Genomic DNA, 14503 nt, shown 5'->3' with positions numbered 1-14503 from the left:
GATAGGTATTTCATTAGGCCTGTTCTACAAGGCAGAAGCTGGGGCTCTGGAAGGAAAGGTCACGTGTTTGAGCTCACACAGCAGTGCGCGACAGAGCTGGGCCTGGAACCTGGTCTCTGGCACCAAAGCTGTTCTGAACGCTGGGCTACACTTTTCCTGGATAAGCCCCCACTCTTGGCTTGCTGAGTGCTCTGGCGGGGGAGAGGCCTTCAGATGGTCCTCAGAGCTGAGTAGTGGCCCCACCCTGCTCAGTCCCTCAGAAAGCTGTTCAGCCACACACACTGTGGGCAGTGCTGGAGACCCTTGGTACCCAGGCTGGGATCCTGTCAGCGCCCTGGGAGAAGAGAGGCTGCCACCTCTTTGGCCAGCCTTTCTCATGGACACTCCTTGGGGCAGCTTTCCAGAGAACTGCATCATCTCCAAACCTTCAACCTACCCACGTGTGAGCCGCCACGGATTGCTGTGGCTAAAATCACTTGGGGGACACTCAGTCTCATTTTGAGGGAAAACCTTTCTGGGAAAAGCCAATTCGTGCAGAACTTACGCTGCCAGTTTGCAGGATTTCAGGGGTGCGTGCCGGGTGGGTTTTCTGTGCGGGAGCCCACAAAAGGCCTTTTCCTGGTGGGCTTACTTTTGCGGCTATGACGTTATGGCTCTGCTGTGATGGAGAACCCAGGGCCAGGTCAGCAAGTGCGGTCCTGGGGAAAGACCAGTGGCATCTGGAGGGCTTAAAATCTCAGGCCCGCCACCAGGGGCATCTTTTCTGTGCTTTCCTTGGAAAACAAAAACAAGAGCAGAGACCCAAGCCCGCCTCTCTTTCTCTGTCACCCATCTGTCAGTCTGGCTGTCGTCTGGCTGTCTATCCTCTAGGAATTCTGGAGGGACACTCTTTCCTCCCAGCTTAGTTTTCCTTGGGGAGGGCCTGGCGCATCGTGGAGGTGGACTCCGAAGTGTTTGTGTGTTTGTGTGTGGGAGGGAGCGGTGCATACACCCCAGAAGTTTGGGAGTGTGGGACTTCCTCGGGGAGAGAACCTCGGGCCAGGTGGGATGGAGGAAGTGGACCTTGGAGCCCTTTCACCGGGGCTGGGAGGGCGGCGTTGGGCCTTGGGCCTTGGGGGAGTGAGGGTGGAGCTGGGGGTTCCAGGTCTTCCCTGTGGACTGTCTCAGAGTCGCTTCCCCCACCGCAGCGGAGGAATTTGGAACCGGGTGGGGGGGGCGCGCTGCTAATCCCTTCACTATCACCTAGCTAGACACTTATTGGGGGATTTAAAAGAATCAAAACACTGAAGTTTCCCGCTCCTTAAAATGTGGGTGGGGAGGGCAACACCCCTTCTTCTGCCCCCTCTCCCCGCCCCCAGCCTCCAGCCGGACTCGGAGCGGGACCCCCTCCCTCCCCGCAGCCGGAGGGGCGGGGAGGAGGGGGAGGAGGAGAGGCCGGGGCGAGGTTTGCTTCAAGAAGGGGCGTGTGGCCGGAGCAGCTCGTGTTTTAGCAACTTGGGAGAGAGCGAGGAGGCAGAGGAGGGGAGGGAGGAAAGTTGGTTGCCCCGACGTCAGCGCCGGGCGGGCCGGGCGGCCGCGGAGCCAGGAGACAACCAGGGCGGGACAGAGCTCGGGGCGGCGGGGCGCGCTGGCTGCGACCCCGCCGGCGACCCGGCCGGCGACCCCCGGGCCGCTCGCGGGCATGGACAGCGCGGCCGCTGCCTTCGCCCTGGACAAGCCGGCGCTGGGCCCCGGACCGCCGCCGCCGCCCGCCCTGGGGCCCGGCGACTGCGCCCAGGCGCGCAAGAACTTCACGGTGAGCCATCTCCTGGACCTGGAAGAGGTGGCGGCGGCCGGGAGGCTGGCGGCGCGCCCCGCGGGGGCCGAGGCGCGGGAGGGCGCGGCGCGGGAGCCGTCCGGGGGCAGCAGCGGCAGCGAGGCGGCTCCGCAGGACGGTGAGTGCGGGCCGGGCGGGCGCGGCCCGGGGGGCGTGGGAACGGAACGCGGGGTCCCGGGCTCGCGGGGGACGAGGGGCGGGCACAGATACGGGGCGCTCGAGATGCAGGAGCCCAGACTGGGAAGGAGCCGGGCGCTGGCGGAGACGCTGCGTGTGGCAGGACCTCCCCGGGGTGCGGGCGGCCAGCGAGCGCCGTGGGACTGGCTGCCCAACGGCCACGGTTGAGGTTGTGTCCGTACCGGGGTGGGCGGCGGGAACCAGAGCTCTTCACCGAGGGGGAGCCTTCTTTTGGCCGGAGCCACCTCAAGTCTTAGGAACTCGGGCGTGCGGGGTGGGGGGCCAGGGTGGGGGGTGGGCTGCCTTTGTGCCTAGCGGCCCCACGCCCAGACAGCCTGGGAAGTGGGTGTGATTATACAGCTGAGGAAACTGAGGCTTCGGAAGGGCAACGCGCCCGAGTTACGCAGCTGGGCTTGGAACTCTGCCCCCTCCCCCGCGAGGCCACCCCCGCTACTGGTACTACTAGGTCTTCTTAGGACTGGGTACTTGGTTGGGGTGGGGAGGCCTGCCCCACCTCCAGTCTGCCCCACTAGCAGCTCCCTAGGTGGAATGGCCCAGCCCTAAAGAGCCAGCCCCCCTCTTCTCCTGATAAGGTTAAAGGTCATCAGGAAGGGGCTTTAAAAACAAACAACCCACCCAAGTGGCTTCTTTCAAAAAGTCACACTGGATAGAAAGGTTCTGAGCCCTTGGTAAGAAGGGGGAGGGAAGTGGCTGGAGCAGAAGAGGAAGATACAGCAAAGGTCCAGCCCTGAGCGGGTTTCATGAGGGGGCACCCAAGTCTCCACAGCTCACCCAACACCCTGAAGAGGAGGTGAGGTGGTCTGAAACCACGGCTTGGTCCCCTAGCTCTGGGGCACAGGCAGGCCTGCTGGAGGCTCTGGGCCCCTTAAGAATCACCCACCTGACTCCAGCAGCCTTTTCACCAGCCCCTGGGGACCCCCACTTCCCGTACCCGCCTCCAGGTCTCAGGGGAGCCCCCGCTGTCTTCATGCCCTGCTTCTCTGATGAGAGGAGGTGCAGGAAAGCGGAGGGGGTGCAGGTGTGTATGTGGGGGACACCTGACACACGCCTGCATCTCAGAGAGCACCCAGCTGGTGCCAGGTGTGTCTGGTGGCCGCTGGCTCCCTCTCAGTGGCATCCACCGCCTGCCAGCCACAGCGGACGGACAGCTCTCTTCACCCTCCAGGGTGAGCATGAAGCGGGCAGACCCACCCCTGGGAGTTGGGTGTCCCTGATGGAAAAGTGGAAGGAAGGTGTCTGGTATGGGTCGGGGTAAAGTGGGGTGTCCTCTGGTGTGGGATGAAGGGCCCTGCCAGCCTCAGTTTGTTCTAGGACTTCAGGTCTCATGGGAGGAGCAGCTGGCTCTGAGCTGGTTTCCCCTGAGGGTAGAGGGGCTTCTCTGATTTCACTCTGATGAATGGGGGTGGGGGGAGCCCAGGAGGTGGGGAGAGAAGGAGGAGCAAATTGAAGGTAATGCAAAGGAGGAAGAGAGAAGAGGAAGGAGACAAGAGAGGAGAGGGGTGCAGGAGTGGTCGGGAGAGAAGGAAGGAGGCCTGGAACTTTTGTCCTCGAGTCCTGCCCAGGGCATGGGTGCCTGTGTGCCCCCTGGCTCCTGGCTGTAGGGACAGACAGTGGAAGGCCTTGCCTCTCCGGGACACAGCATAGAAAGTCTCCAAATGGAGGGTTTTTCTGGGGAGTCCCAGAACAGCTGGTATCAACTGGGGACACAAGAGCTTGGACAGGGCCACTGGTAGCCCCCAGGCATCAAGGTGAGCGGTGGGCCTCCTCAGCAGTCCCTTGAGGCCAGGCCATCCTTAGGGAGAGCCTGGGAGGCTTTGGGAACATTTCCTAAGGAGGGGCTTCACCACACGGAAAATCAAGGTGCTGGAACAGAGGACACACTGGGTGTGGGGTCAGATGGGACGGGGCCCAGGGCAGCCCCCAGAGGTGAGGGATAGGGGGCGGCAGGCAGAGTTGGTCAGTGGGGCTCAACAACGCTGCTCACTGCTGCCTCCCACCTTGGACCCCCACCCAGCTCTGCCCTGGGGACACACTGCCCAGCTGGGGGTTCCTGGCCCACAGGGGGGATTTTCTCCAGGCCTCTGCAAATTGAAGCAAACCTAGACAACATGAGGAGTTGTTCAGGAAGCTAAAAACTCCAGTTTAAAGGATTTTCTTGTGTTTGGGATTACATCGTCCCTGCTCATTTTTGGTGTTAAAACACCCTTTCTTTTATAAAACAAAGCTAATAACAGGAGAAGATTGTTTTATTTTAACGTCCTTACTTGGCAAAATTAAAAGTAGGTAATCCTATATCATTGATCAGATTGAAAACAAATCACTAGTCCATGAAATCCAAATGTTTTATGTAGAGTCAAGCAACTCCCTGGGCCAGCTGGGTGCATTCCAGGGGTGCCCGCTGCCAGGAGAGGCGCAGGCGGGGGACCAGGGGCGGGGCACCCTGTAGCTGCCCCCAGGTCTGAGAGAGGCCCTGGCTGGCTGGCTGGGTCTGGGTCTGCTGACAGAAGGTGGATGAGGAGAGGCTAGATTCCTGCTCTCCTCTCTTCTCAGCAGGTGCCCCCTCTGGTTCCATTGACTGTGAATTCCCAAGTCCCGCTGTCTCCACCAGTGGGAGAGAAGGGACGGCCCATCCCCTCGTCCTGGTGAGCCAGTCCGAATCACTGGACCCCTTTCCAAAGCAGGCAACCAACCCTTGGGGCGCCGGGACCCTGGGCCCAGCAGGCGTGGGCCCTGGGCTGTGACTTTGTCTTCTGGTCCTGGGCCTGCCAGGAGCCCTGGTGCCTCACTGAGGAATGGAACAAGCCCGAAAGTGGGTTTTCCTGTGGCTTCTGGAGCTGTTTCCGGGTCCAAAGAAAACGACGCACCAAAGAGGTGGTGTGCCCCCTAACCTGCCAGGTTAGCAAGCTCAAAATTAAAAAAAGAAAAGAAAAGAAAGCCCACAACATATTTTTGACTCTTTTGTTTTTACAAAGCCTGCAGTAGATGTAGTGCATTCTTGCCAATGATTTTCCCAGACCAGGCTCCCCCCGGAACTGGCCAGGAAGGCTGTGGCTTCGCCGGTGACTCAGAGCAAACCGGGGTCTCGGGTTCCTCCCAAGTCAAATGCTGAGGTCTGCGCTGGGGCGCTGAGCTATGCCAAGCATGTTAGGAAAATAAACCCTCGTTCGCTGCCTGTGCAATGACTTACAACAAAAGAAACCACATTAATAACTGAGATTTTCTTGAACGCATTCCCTCCTGTGGGCAGGGCGGAAACAGGGATGCAGACACACTGTGAAAATAAACAAAGACCCTGCAGCCAGGTGGGTGACCACACTCCCGCTTCCCCCGGAGGCCACCTGGCTGAGCAGGGCTGGTGGTACCTGTTTGAGAAAACCTCAGGACAAAGTAGGTCCACATCCCAAAGTTTCAGGATGGCAGGGTGCTTGGAGTCTGAGCGGGGGATGGGCTGGAGCCCCATGTGGAGGGTTTGGGCTCCCTTCACAGAGCTGTTCCCTGAGCCACTTCTGCTACTGGTGACAGGAAGCCAAGGGTGAGGCTGATTTGGGTTGGGAACCTGCCCCTCCCCCTTGCCAGTGATGGGTGGGCAGGGCCAAGTGTCTGAGTGGTAGACTTGAAGGGACCATTGAGTTCCAGAGACCAGAAGACTTGCCTCTAATTTTTTGATTTTTATTATTGTAGAATATAACTAACACAAGAGTTACCATTTAACCATTTTTTAATTGTACAATTCAGTGGCATTAAGTACATTAACATTACTGTCCTACCATCCCCACCCTCCATCTCCAGAACTGTTTCATCTTCCCAAACTGAAACTCTGTCCCCATTAGACACTAAGTCCCCATCCCCTCCCCCAGTCCCTGGCACACACCATTCTACTTTCTTTCTCTGAATTTGTCTACTCTAGGGACCTCATATAAGTGGAATTATACAGTATTTGTCCTTTTGTTACTGGCTTATTTCACTCAGCGTAATGTCCTCAGGGTCCATCCATGTTGTAGCAGGGGTCAGAATTTCCTTCCTTTTTAAGGCTGAATAACATCCCATGGTGTGTAGAGACTACATTTTGTTTATCCATCATCCGTGGATGGATACTTGGATTGTTTCCACCTTTTGGCCATTGTGAATGATGCTGCTAAGACCTTGGGCATGTCAATATCCCTTTAAGTCCCTGCTTTCAGGTCTTTGGAGTATGTACCTAGAAGTGGAATTGCTGGGTCATATGGGAATTCTGTGTTTATGGTTTTCAGGAACCATCCTACTGCTTTCCATAGCTGACTTCAGTTTTTCACCAGCTGCCTCTGACTGACTCTGAAAGATGACAGTGGCAGCCTTGGGGGCTTTGGAGAAGGGAGAAAGGAGGAAGCTGGCACGAGAGATAGAATCAGGGCTGGTGGGAGAAAGAGACAACAGAGTTTGTCCAGAACCGAGCCTTGTAACAAGTCTGCTTTCCTTCCCTCCACCTTCTTCCTTCCCTTCCTTTCGCTTAATCCATTTCCTGGTTGAGGGGGGTGGGCAGAGCCATTTGCAGTGAAGGAGACTTGAATGAGGGTTCAGGACAGCCGGGTTCGGGCTCTGGCTTTTGCTGTCCTCTCCACGTGTGACCTTGGGCATGTCATATGACTTCTCAGTTCCCCACCTGAACAGTGCCAGGCGGTGCCCAGATGCTCAGGAGGCCTGGCCTGTCCCTCATCGTGATGTGATCCACACTGAGACATTGCCTCGTGATGGGTCCCCAGGCAGTGACTGTGTCCCTCAGTACATGCCCAGGAGCAAGGAGACAGGAGGGGTGAGTGAGGGGCCCAGGAACTAGGCCCAGAAGCTGAGAGCCCAGGGGAATTCAGTCGGAGAATGGCTGGGTCTACCGGGGTGACTTGTGGGAGAGGGGACAGTGGTCTGCATCTCTGGCTTTTTGTTCACGGTTCCGGGGGGATCTTCTTCTATCTAATAGGTCATCTGGGTGGAGCTTGGGAACCTGGCACAGGGGGCTCAGACCATCTAGCACCCTCACAAGGGCCCTCCCCTATGAGCAGAAGCTCAAAAAGGCTGGAGCTGTCACTGTGCCCTCCCAAAAGAGTCAGGCAAAGTGACCTTGGAGCAGTAGTGCTAAGGCCCTTACACTCCACACTTGAGGCCTAAAAACACCCTGAAGCTCAGTGTTGCTGTGTATGAAATGGGAACTAGACAGTGATATCCCTTAGAGGTGTGATGATCCCTGAGTGGACGTGGAGGTCGTGCCTGGCACATAGTAGGTGCTCAGTAAAGGGTCTTCATGACAGCTCATGGAGACGCTCAGAGCAGCCCTGAGAATCACACAGGGCTAGTCATTGCTATCCCTACTTCTTGGAGGCTCAGAGAAGCAGAGCAGTCTGCCCAAGGGCCCCACCTAGGAAGGAAGGGTGGGATTGGCTTCTGGATCCCAGGTCCAGGGCTCTCTCCTGCACAGCTCAGCATTGAGGCTGGAGAAGTGGGGGCGGGGAGCCTCACCCATGTGTGGGAGGACTGGACTCAGGCTAAGGCTTATTGGGGGAACTGAAGGCCGGGCAAGAGTGACCAATAACACTCGCAGGCAGGCCACGTGCTTCCCGCGAGCTGGCTGGGGCCTCACATGCCTCACCCCTCGTTGTGCTCCCACCAACCGTGGAAGTGGGTCCTTTTATTATCCCCATTTTATGAAGGGGGAAACTGAGGCTCAGAAGTTGAGCCACTTGCCGAGGCCACATGTTCCCATGAATATGGGATTCCAGCCCAGGCTTGTCCTGTTTTGAAGCCCCTGTTCTCTACCACTGTCCAAGACCATCCCTGGAGTCCCCGAATATTGGGTGGCCCTGCCAGGGATGTCCTCTCCCAGGCAGGTCGCCATGAAACAGCCAGAGGATGGGTCTCCTTAACGTCCACAGAAGCTTGGCCTGGGCTACAGGCCTATGGGAGACTGGCCAGGCCTGGCAGCGTGAGGACTGCCAGGCTTTGGGGGTATTGGAAGATGTGGCCTCCTTCACCCTCTGCAGGCCTGTCTCCAGGCTTCTGGACATAGGAGAGCGGTGGAGGGTCCCTGACTCTGAGGAACATTGATAGGACAGGCCCTCTTTCCCAGTCCACTCTCAGCCCCCATATTCATTCATTCATTCATTCATTCATTCATTCATTCATTCATTCATTCATTCATTCATCAGACTATGTATCAGGCCTTGAGCTCCTACCATCTACCCAGACGTTCAGATGTGAAGCCCCGGTGAAATTTCCAGGCACTTAGAAGAACCGGCAGAGAGTGGGCAGTTTTAAAAGTTGCCAAGAAAAGCATTCACTCACAACAAATACCATCCTGTTGCCCCATCTGTTTATCTAAGAAAGAACCTTTTAGCATCTTAATCTCAGAGTAAAGAATGGTCCTCAAAACTGATTTCATTTAGCTTAACAAAACAAAACTCGCAAATTGCCCCTATTTTTCTCGTTTTGCGGTAGGTCGGTGAAAACTTGGTCGTGGGCTGGCATTTGGGGACCACATGGTGGACTGGCTTTCCCAGACTCACAGACAGAGAGACGCACACAAACCCGCCCACCGCCCTCCCACAACCCCCCCTCACACACTTGCGTGTACACACACACACACACACACACACACACTCACACCGCTGGGCCCAGAGATCAAGGCCAGGCCCTTAATCGCCAGGGTGGCTGCAGGCAGCTCCTGAATAGATGAGCAGCCACATCACGCTGGACCGGGCCAAGGGTTAAGTGCCTTTTGTGAGGTGGTGAGTAGGAGAGCACCGTGGGAGCTTCCTGTTTAGACAGGGAGTTGGGGAACGTTGTCTCCGTTGGCTCCCATGCTGAGCGGCGGAAGGGAGACAGGGTGCCCCCGCAGCCTCCACGGTCCAGGCAAGGAGACGTGGGTCAGGGGCCTGTTGCAGGGTGCTCCCCAGAGGGGTTTGAGGTGGGGGGGAGCAGAATTGCTGCCAGGAAGAGGCAGGGGCTCCCCGGAACTACAAGGGCAGAGCTTGCCAAGCCAGAACCCGGGACTCGTGGAATCTCAAGGTGTCCTGGGGATGAAGGGCATTAAAAGGCTCAGATGCTCTCGCTGCCCCTTTGCCCTGTGTCCCTTCCACATCTGGGAAGCTCTTGTTCCCAGCTTGGCTCCAAGGGGCCACCGTGATGACAGAACACCATCCACATGGGGCCCTTTACAGCTAATGATATCTTTTATTGCGTCCTAAAAACGGAGCGAGCTCTGGAAGACATTATTTTTAGTCCCTCTTTGAGATCCATTCTGCTTTTCTGTGCGTGGGATGGGCAACCCACACCTTCCGGTTTGGGGGGCAGTGGGAGGGGTTAGGAGGGAGCAGGGGTGATGAGTTACAAGGATCCAAGAAGCTAGGCCTCAGGCAGGGAAGGCGGGTGGGGCTGCCTCAGGATTGCAATCTTTGGAAAAGGTCCTGGGTGTGGGGCTGTGAAAGAGCAGGAGGCCTGGGGGCTGGAGACCTGGAAGCTTCCACAGAGAGCCCCTCGCCCCAGAGCTGAACTAGCACCTTAGTTGCTTGAAAACTGTCAAGGTGAGAGTGTGTCATTTCCTGTGACGCTGCTACCCAGGAGGCAGTAGGAGTGGCCCCCCTGGATGAGGAGTCAGGAAAGCAGGACTTGCCCTGCCCTACAACTTGGGACATACCCTGTCACCCGCCTGAGCCTCAGTGTCCCCGTCTGAGGGGGTTGCACCATCTATTTGTCGTCCTGTGGTTTCAGGAGTCACTTCATTAGAATCGTCAGGGAGCTGGTTAAAACGCACGTTAAGAGGCCCCACCACAACCCATGGAATCAGACTCTCCAGGGCCTGGCCTGGGCCTCTGCATTTAACAGGGCCCCCAGTCATTTATGTGCACAAAAGGGTAAGTGCCGCTGTGCGCTGGAAGGCTCTTTCCAGTGCTGACTCTGCCCCTCTCTCCCCGTCAGTTTGCCTGAGTGGAAAACAGTCCTCTTGGTGGGGATGGAAAGGCCACATGGAGATGCCCATGGGAGGCCAGAGACTGGCATCAATTGGAAGTGTCAGGAAGGGTCCAGTGTACAGGACGGGGAGGGAGCTACTCCGAGGCTGAGCCCCAGCGTTCCCAGAGGCCTGACTGCAGGAAGCTGGGTCTAGTAGAGAACAATTGCTATGGACCATCCACCAGCATTCACCAAGCACCTACTGAGTACCAGCCCAACGCAGCCCCAAGCAGTTGGAATGAGGGGGGCACTGCAATAGGGGGAGATTCTTGTCGGCCAGGGTGGGGTGGGGTGGTCAGAAGCCACACTGCTGCCCTGGGAGTCTCTGTCACCCCTGTCACTGGAAAAGCCCACTCCTAGGGTCCTACCCACCTGCTCCTCTCTGTCCCCCCAACTCACCCTGCCCGTCACAGCCTTGCAGGCTTCCTTCACAGGGGTCCTCTTGGGGTAGGGCATCCGCTGCCCCCAGGAGGGCGACCACCTCACCCAGGTTTTATCCACCAGTCCCCCACTGGCCTGTCTGTCTGTCCTCCCCCACCACTGGCCTCCCCTCTTGCCGTGGGCGCAGACGTTTACACACCAGAGATGGCGTTATTAAAAATGACATTTAACCAGAGCTGGAATTACCACGCGGATGGCTGCAAACCTCGGAATCAAAGCTGAGCCGCAGGGCGCGCCTGGCAGGGGCTGTGGGCCTCCTCTGGCCGCCAGAGCTCTGCGCGGGCCTCCCATATAAAACCCCGCAGAACGCAGAGGTCTTGAAAGCAAGTGCACCTCCTTTCATTAGACTAACAAATAACACGTAACAGAAAACATCTGTTAACAGCAGCCCCTAATGCTCTCAAGATGGTGCCGCGGGCAGCCGGTCCAGCCAGCGGGCAGCCCGGCTGCAGAGGGCTCAGGTTTTGGCTGCTCCCACTCCAGGGGGGTACAGGGCCTGGCACCCACTCCTTCTTCTCTCCTGGGCCTCCCCCTGCACCCTGTGGGAACTGGGGGCTTCCTTCTCTGCCTCTCCTTCCTCTGACTCAGTCATTCAGCCTCCCTTCTCACTGATGAGAACCAGTAATTGAGGGTCTGTTGCCGTGGGGACAGTGCCCCTGGACGGTGACATCACAGCCTCCACCTGATCAGCTGTGGAGCCTTGGCAAGTTTCTTCTCTCCGAGCGAGGGCCTCCTTAGTCATCTGAGAAAGGTCATGCCTCCTTGCAGGGCGGTTTGAAGGATTTTAAGAGATGTTGGAAGCAGAGTAGCTGAGCATGGGAGAGGTGCTCAGAAAGGGTGTCTCTTATGATGAGAGTTTAGGAAACTGAGCCTCAGAGAGGTTAAGTGACTTGGCCAGGTTACGCAGCGGGTGACGAAGCCTCAGCGTCTACTCCTTTCCTGACCCTGCAAAGCACATTCAGAAATGGAGCTGACGAGCTCCCCGCCTTCAGGGCGCTTGGAGTCCACGGCTCATGGCAGAGGATGAGCTCAACTTTGAGAGAGAGCGGGCTGACCTCAAAGCCCCAACGAACCCCGTGGGTGTGGAAGCCAGAGGGGCCTCTAGAAACGTCTTCCCAGATGGGGCCAGAAGACCCAGCTGTATCCCCAGGACCTGAAGCGCCATCCTCACAGCTTCAGGGGTTCTGGCCTGGAGAAGGAAAGGCATCCCAGACTAGGGAGGAATGTCCAGAAAAACACCCCAAAGGTGGGAGAAAAGACAAATTGGCACTTTGTTCCCCATTTCCCCCTCATGATACAGTTTCAAAAAACAGGCCTTCCTCCCCAACCCAGAAGACTATGTTAAGCGCCATGCCTGCCATCCCCCTGCAGGGTATGCCTTGCTTTTTGGTTCCAAGAAAACTGAATGGGATTTATTAATTCTCTCATTCACTCATTCATTGTACAGGTGTGTTGTTTTTGAGGCATTGTGCTGGGAAAACACCAGTGGACAGGTGAGACCTGGTCCCTAACCACGGAATGGAACAGGAAGGCAGTGTCACTCCCCACTGTCAGCTGTCCACATGCAGCCTCTTGCTGAATTCTCTTAGCAGCCTTATTAGGGAAGTGAAGCATTAGCCCCATCTTACAGATGAGAAAACTGAGATTCAGGAGGGCCAAATGACATGTCCAAGGTCATTGGTCCCTAGAGCCCAGGCACAATGCCGGCCACTCCATGCCAGGCCCCAAGATGGCCAAGGAGCCAGTATTCTCTTGCTGGGAGCAGCCCGGGTCCTGCCAGGGAGGGACGATGCGTTCAGTCTCCCCGGTTCTCGCCTGGAAACCTCTGCGGTGCCGAGGAAGGTGCTGCTTTTCCGGGACACCCTATTTAAAGCCTGACCCATAGTGGCCAGGCAGGAGGACTCTGGGCTGGGCTGTGATGGAGGGGCTGGGGCTGGGGGCCTGGGAGGGACCCGGGCCTTGGGGAATCTCATGTTTCCAGAGACATCGTGTTTTAATTGGAAGGCCAGCCTCTCCCGCAGAGGCGGCTGCCCTGCCACCACACCCCAGGGCGAGGAGAGTGTCAGGGCTCCAAGCGGGAAATTGCTGGAGACAAGAAGTAAAAACGGCTACTCTGGTTTCACTGGGAAGGAAAAAAGAAAAGGCAGAGATCTAATGCCGCTGAAAGCAGGGTCGTTGTGTAAAGAAAACTATTGCTGTTGCAGTGAATTCAAGTCGGGCTGAGCAGAGCTGGGGGGTGGGGGTTGTGCCTCTTCAAGGGCTGGTTTATCTCTCAAGGGAGGAAAAATGGGGGTGGCATTGCACAAACCTGTCCCTCCTTTGTTCCACAGATATTTGTTGAGCACCTACTTGGTGCCAGGCTGGATACTGGGGCCCCAGCAGGGAACAAGGGAAGTGTGGTCCCTGCTATGGAGGGGTCCTGGCTACTATGAGAACAGATAATGGGGTCCTCTCCCTGGTCTGGGGTTCAGGGAGTCTTCCTGGAGGAAGTGGACTTTCAGAAGGGACCAGAAGGGTGAGTGGAGTTAGCCAGAAGAGGTTGAGAAGGGTGCTCCAGGTGGACGAAACAGCAGCTAGAGGCTCAGAAGCGAGAAAGAACTTGGCTGTTCGAGGAGCAGAGGGGCCACAGGGAGCACGGTGGGAGAGGCCTGATGACCAAGGCCTGGTGGAAGATTTGCGATGTTTGTATTAAGAGCGGTGGGAAAGCTTTCTGTGCACCTGTGAGTGTCTGGAGCGTCTGGAGCACCCAGTAGCTCTCTTGGTGAGCAAGTGTTCCCGGTCCTGTGGCACGAGTGGCTAACCTGGGGACAGCAGCTGTGTCCCGGCTGCCCAGAGCCGCCTGGGATTCCCCTCTCTCCAAAGGAGCTCATCACTAGCCCTATCTGGCTGCCCCCAGCCCAGCTGCTGTGAGGTCTGAGATCCCAAGTCAGGGAGGGGGCACTCGAGGGGCCGTTCAGAACCAGAACCAGAGGGAGAGCAGGCCCCTGTGCCCAGCGTAGGGCTCACTAATCCAGCTGCAGGACAGCTGCGCCCAAGTCACGGACCCAACACGAGGGCTTTGTGCCAGAGGTGCACAACGTCCCTGAGATGGAAGTTTCATTAGCAGACCCATCATAAGATGAGGAAGGTTGGCCCCAGCTGTCTGACTGCAGGTCCTGTGTCCCTGGAGCAATGGAGGGAGTTTGCTAAGTTGGGGCAGTGAAGCTGAATGATTGGGGTGGGAGGGGCTTGCAAGTGTGCTCATCTTCATCATCGTCATCATCACCGAGACCCCAACAGTCAGGACCATTTATTGTGCACCAGCTGTGTGCTAAACCCTCCCCATGTGGGTCATCTCATTAATTCCTCTGCAATACTCTAGGAGGTGGCAGTCTTATGGCCCCATTTTCCAGATGAGAAAGCTGATGCCCAGGAAGACGGACTATATATTGAGGGCATGGGGGTGCTAGGCCTCAGATCCTTGTCTACAGTGTGTTCCCCACCCCCACTGGCCCCGAGTGCTGGGCTGCACTCACTCTGACCTCACCCAGCCTGTCCAGGCTTGTTTAGGAAGGGGAGGTCAAGAGTTATAACACTGGAACAGAGATGCTGGACAGAAAGCAGGCAGGCAGGCCAGGATCCTGGGACAGAGACAGCCCCCATTGTGCCCCAGGCAGGCATAGAAAAGGGAGTTGGCCCCAGAGTTCCAGTGGGTCCCCCGCCTTCTCAGGAGCAGGTCATGGGGCTGGTGGGGGCGTGGCTTCACTGTGGGTTCCTGGTCTCAACCTCACTCCCACTTACTGGGTGATCTTGGGAAAGTGTGTCACATCTCCGAGCCTCAAATTCCTCATCTCCAAATGGGCACAATGAAGCACCTGGGGCTTGGGTCGTCCGAGGGGTTGACGAAATCAGCAGGTAGCGACTCAGCTCTCTGCTCACCTGGCCCCAGTAGGTGCTCAATCAACACCAATGTGTTTTCTCTTTCACTCTCCCTGGCACTTGGGAGGAGGAGGCAGATGCACAGCTTAGGACTGGGATGCCCCCTTCACAGATGGGAAAACTGAGGAGGGAGAGTTTTCCAAGATCCCACAGGAG

General features: G+C 57.1%; 1 protein-coding gene across 1 annotated transcript in view; it reads left to right on the top strand.

Moving 5' to 3' along the window:
* The first annotated feature begins 1486 nt into the window (after positions 1-1486).
* PRRX2 (paired related homeobox 2) overlaps positions 1487-14503 on the top strand; it is a 41101-nt gene continuing 28084 nt past the window's right edge. Inside the window, exon 1 of the mRNA XM_074331173.2 lies at positions 1487-1934. Coding sequence (XP_074187274.1) covers positions 1682-1934 — 253 coding nt within the window. The 5' untranslated portion in view covers positions 1487-1681. The remainder of the gene's footprint in view (positions 1935-14503) is intronic.

The sequence above is a fragment of the Rhinolophus sinicus genome, chromosome 16 (genome assembly GCF_057876585.1).
Source record: "Rhinolophus sinicus isolate RSI-liver-muscle chromosome 16, RSI-T2T, whole genome shotgun sequence".
NCBI lineage: Eukaryota > Metazoa > Chordata > Mammalia > Chiroptera > Rhinolophidae > Rhinolophus > Rhinolophus sinicus.
This window is presented reverse-complemented; position numbering and strand designations above follow the sequence as displayed.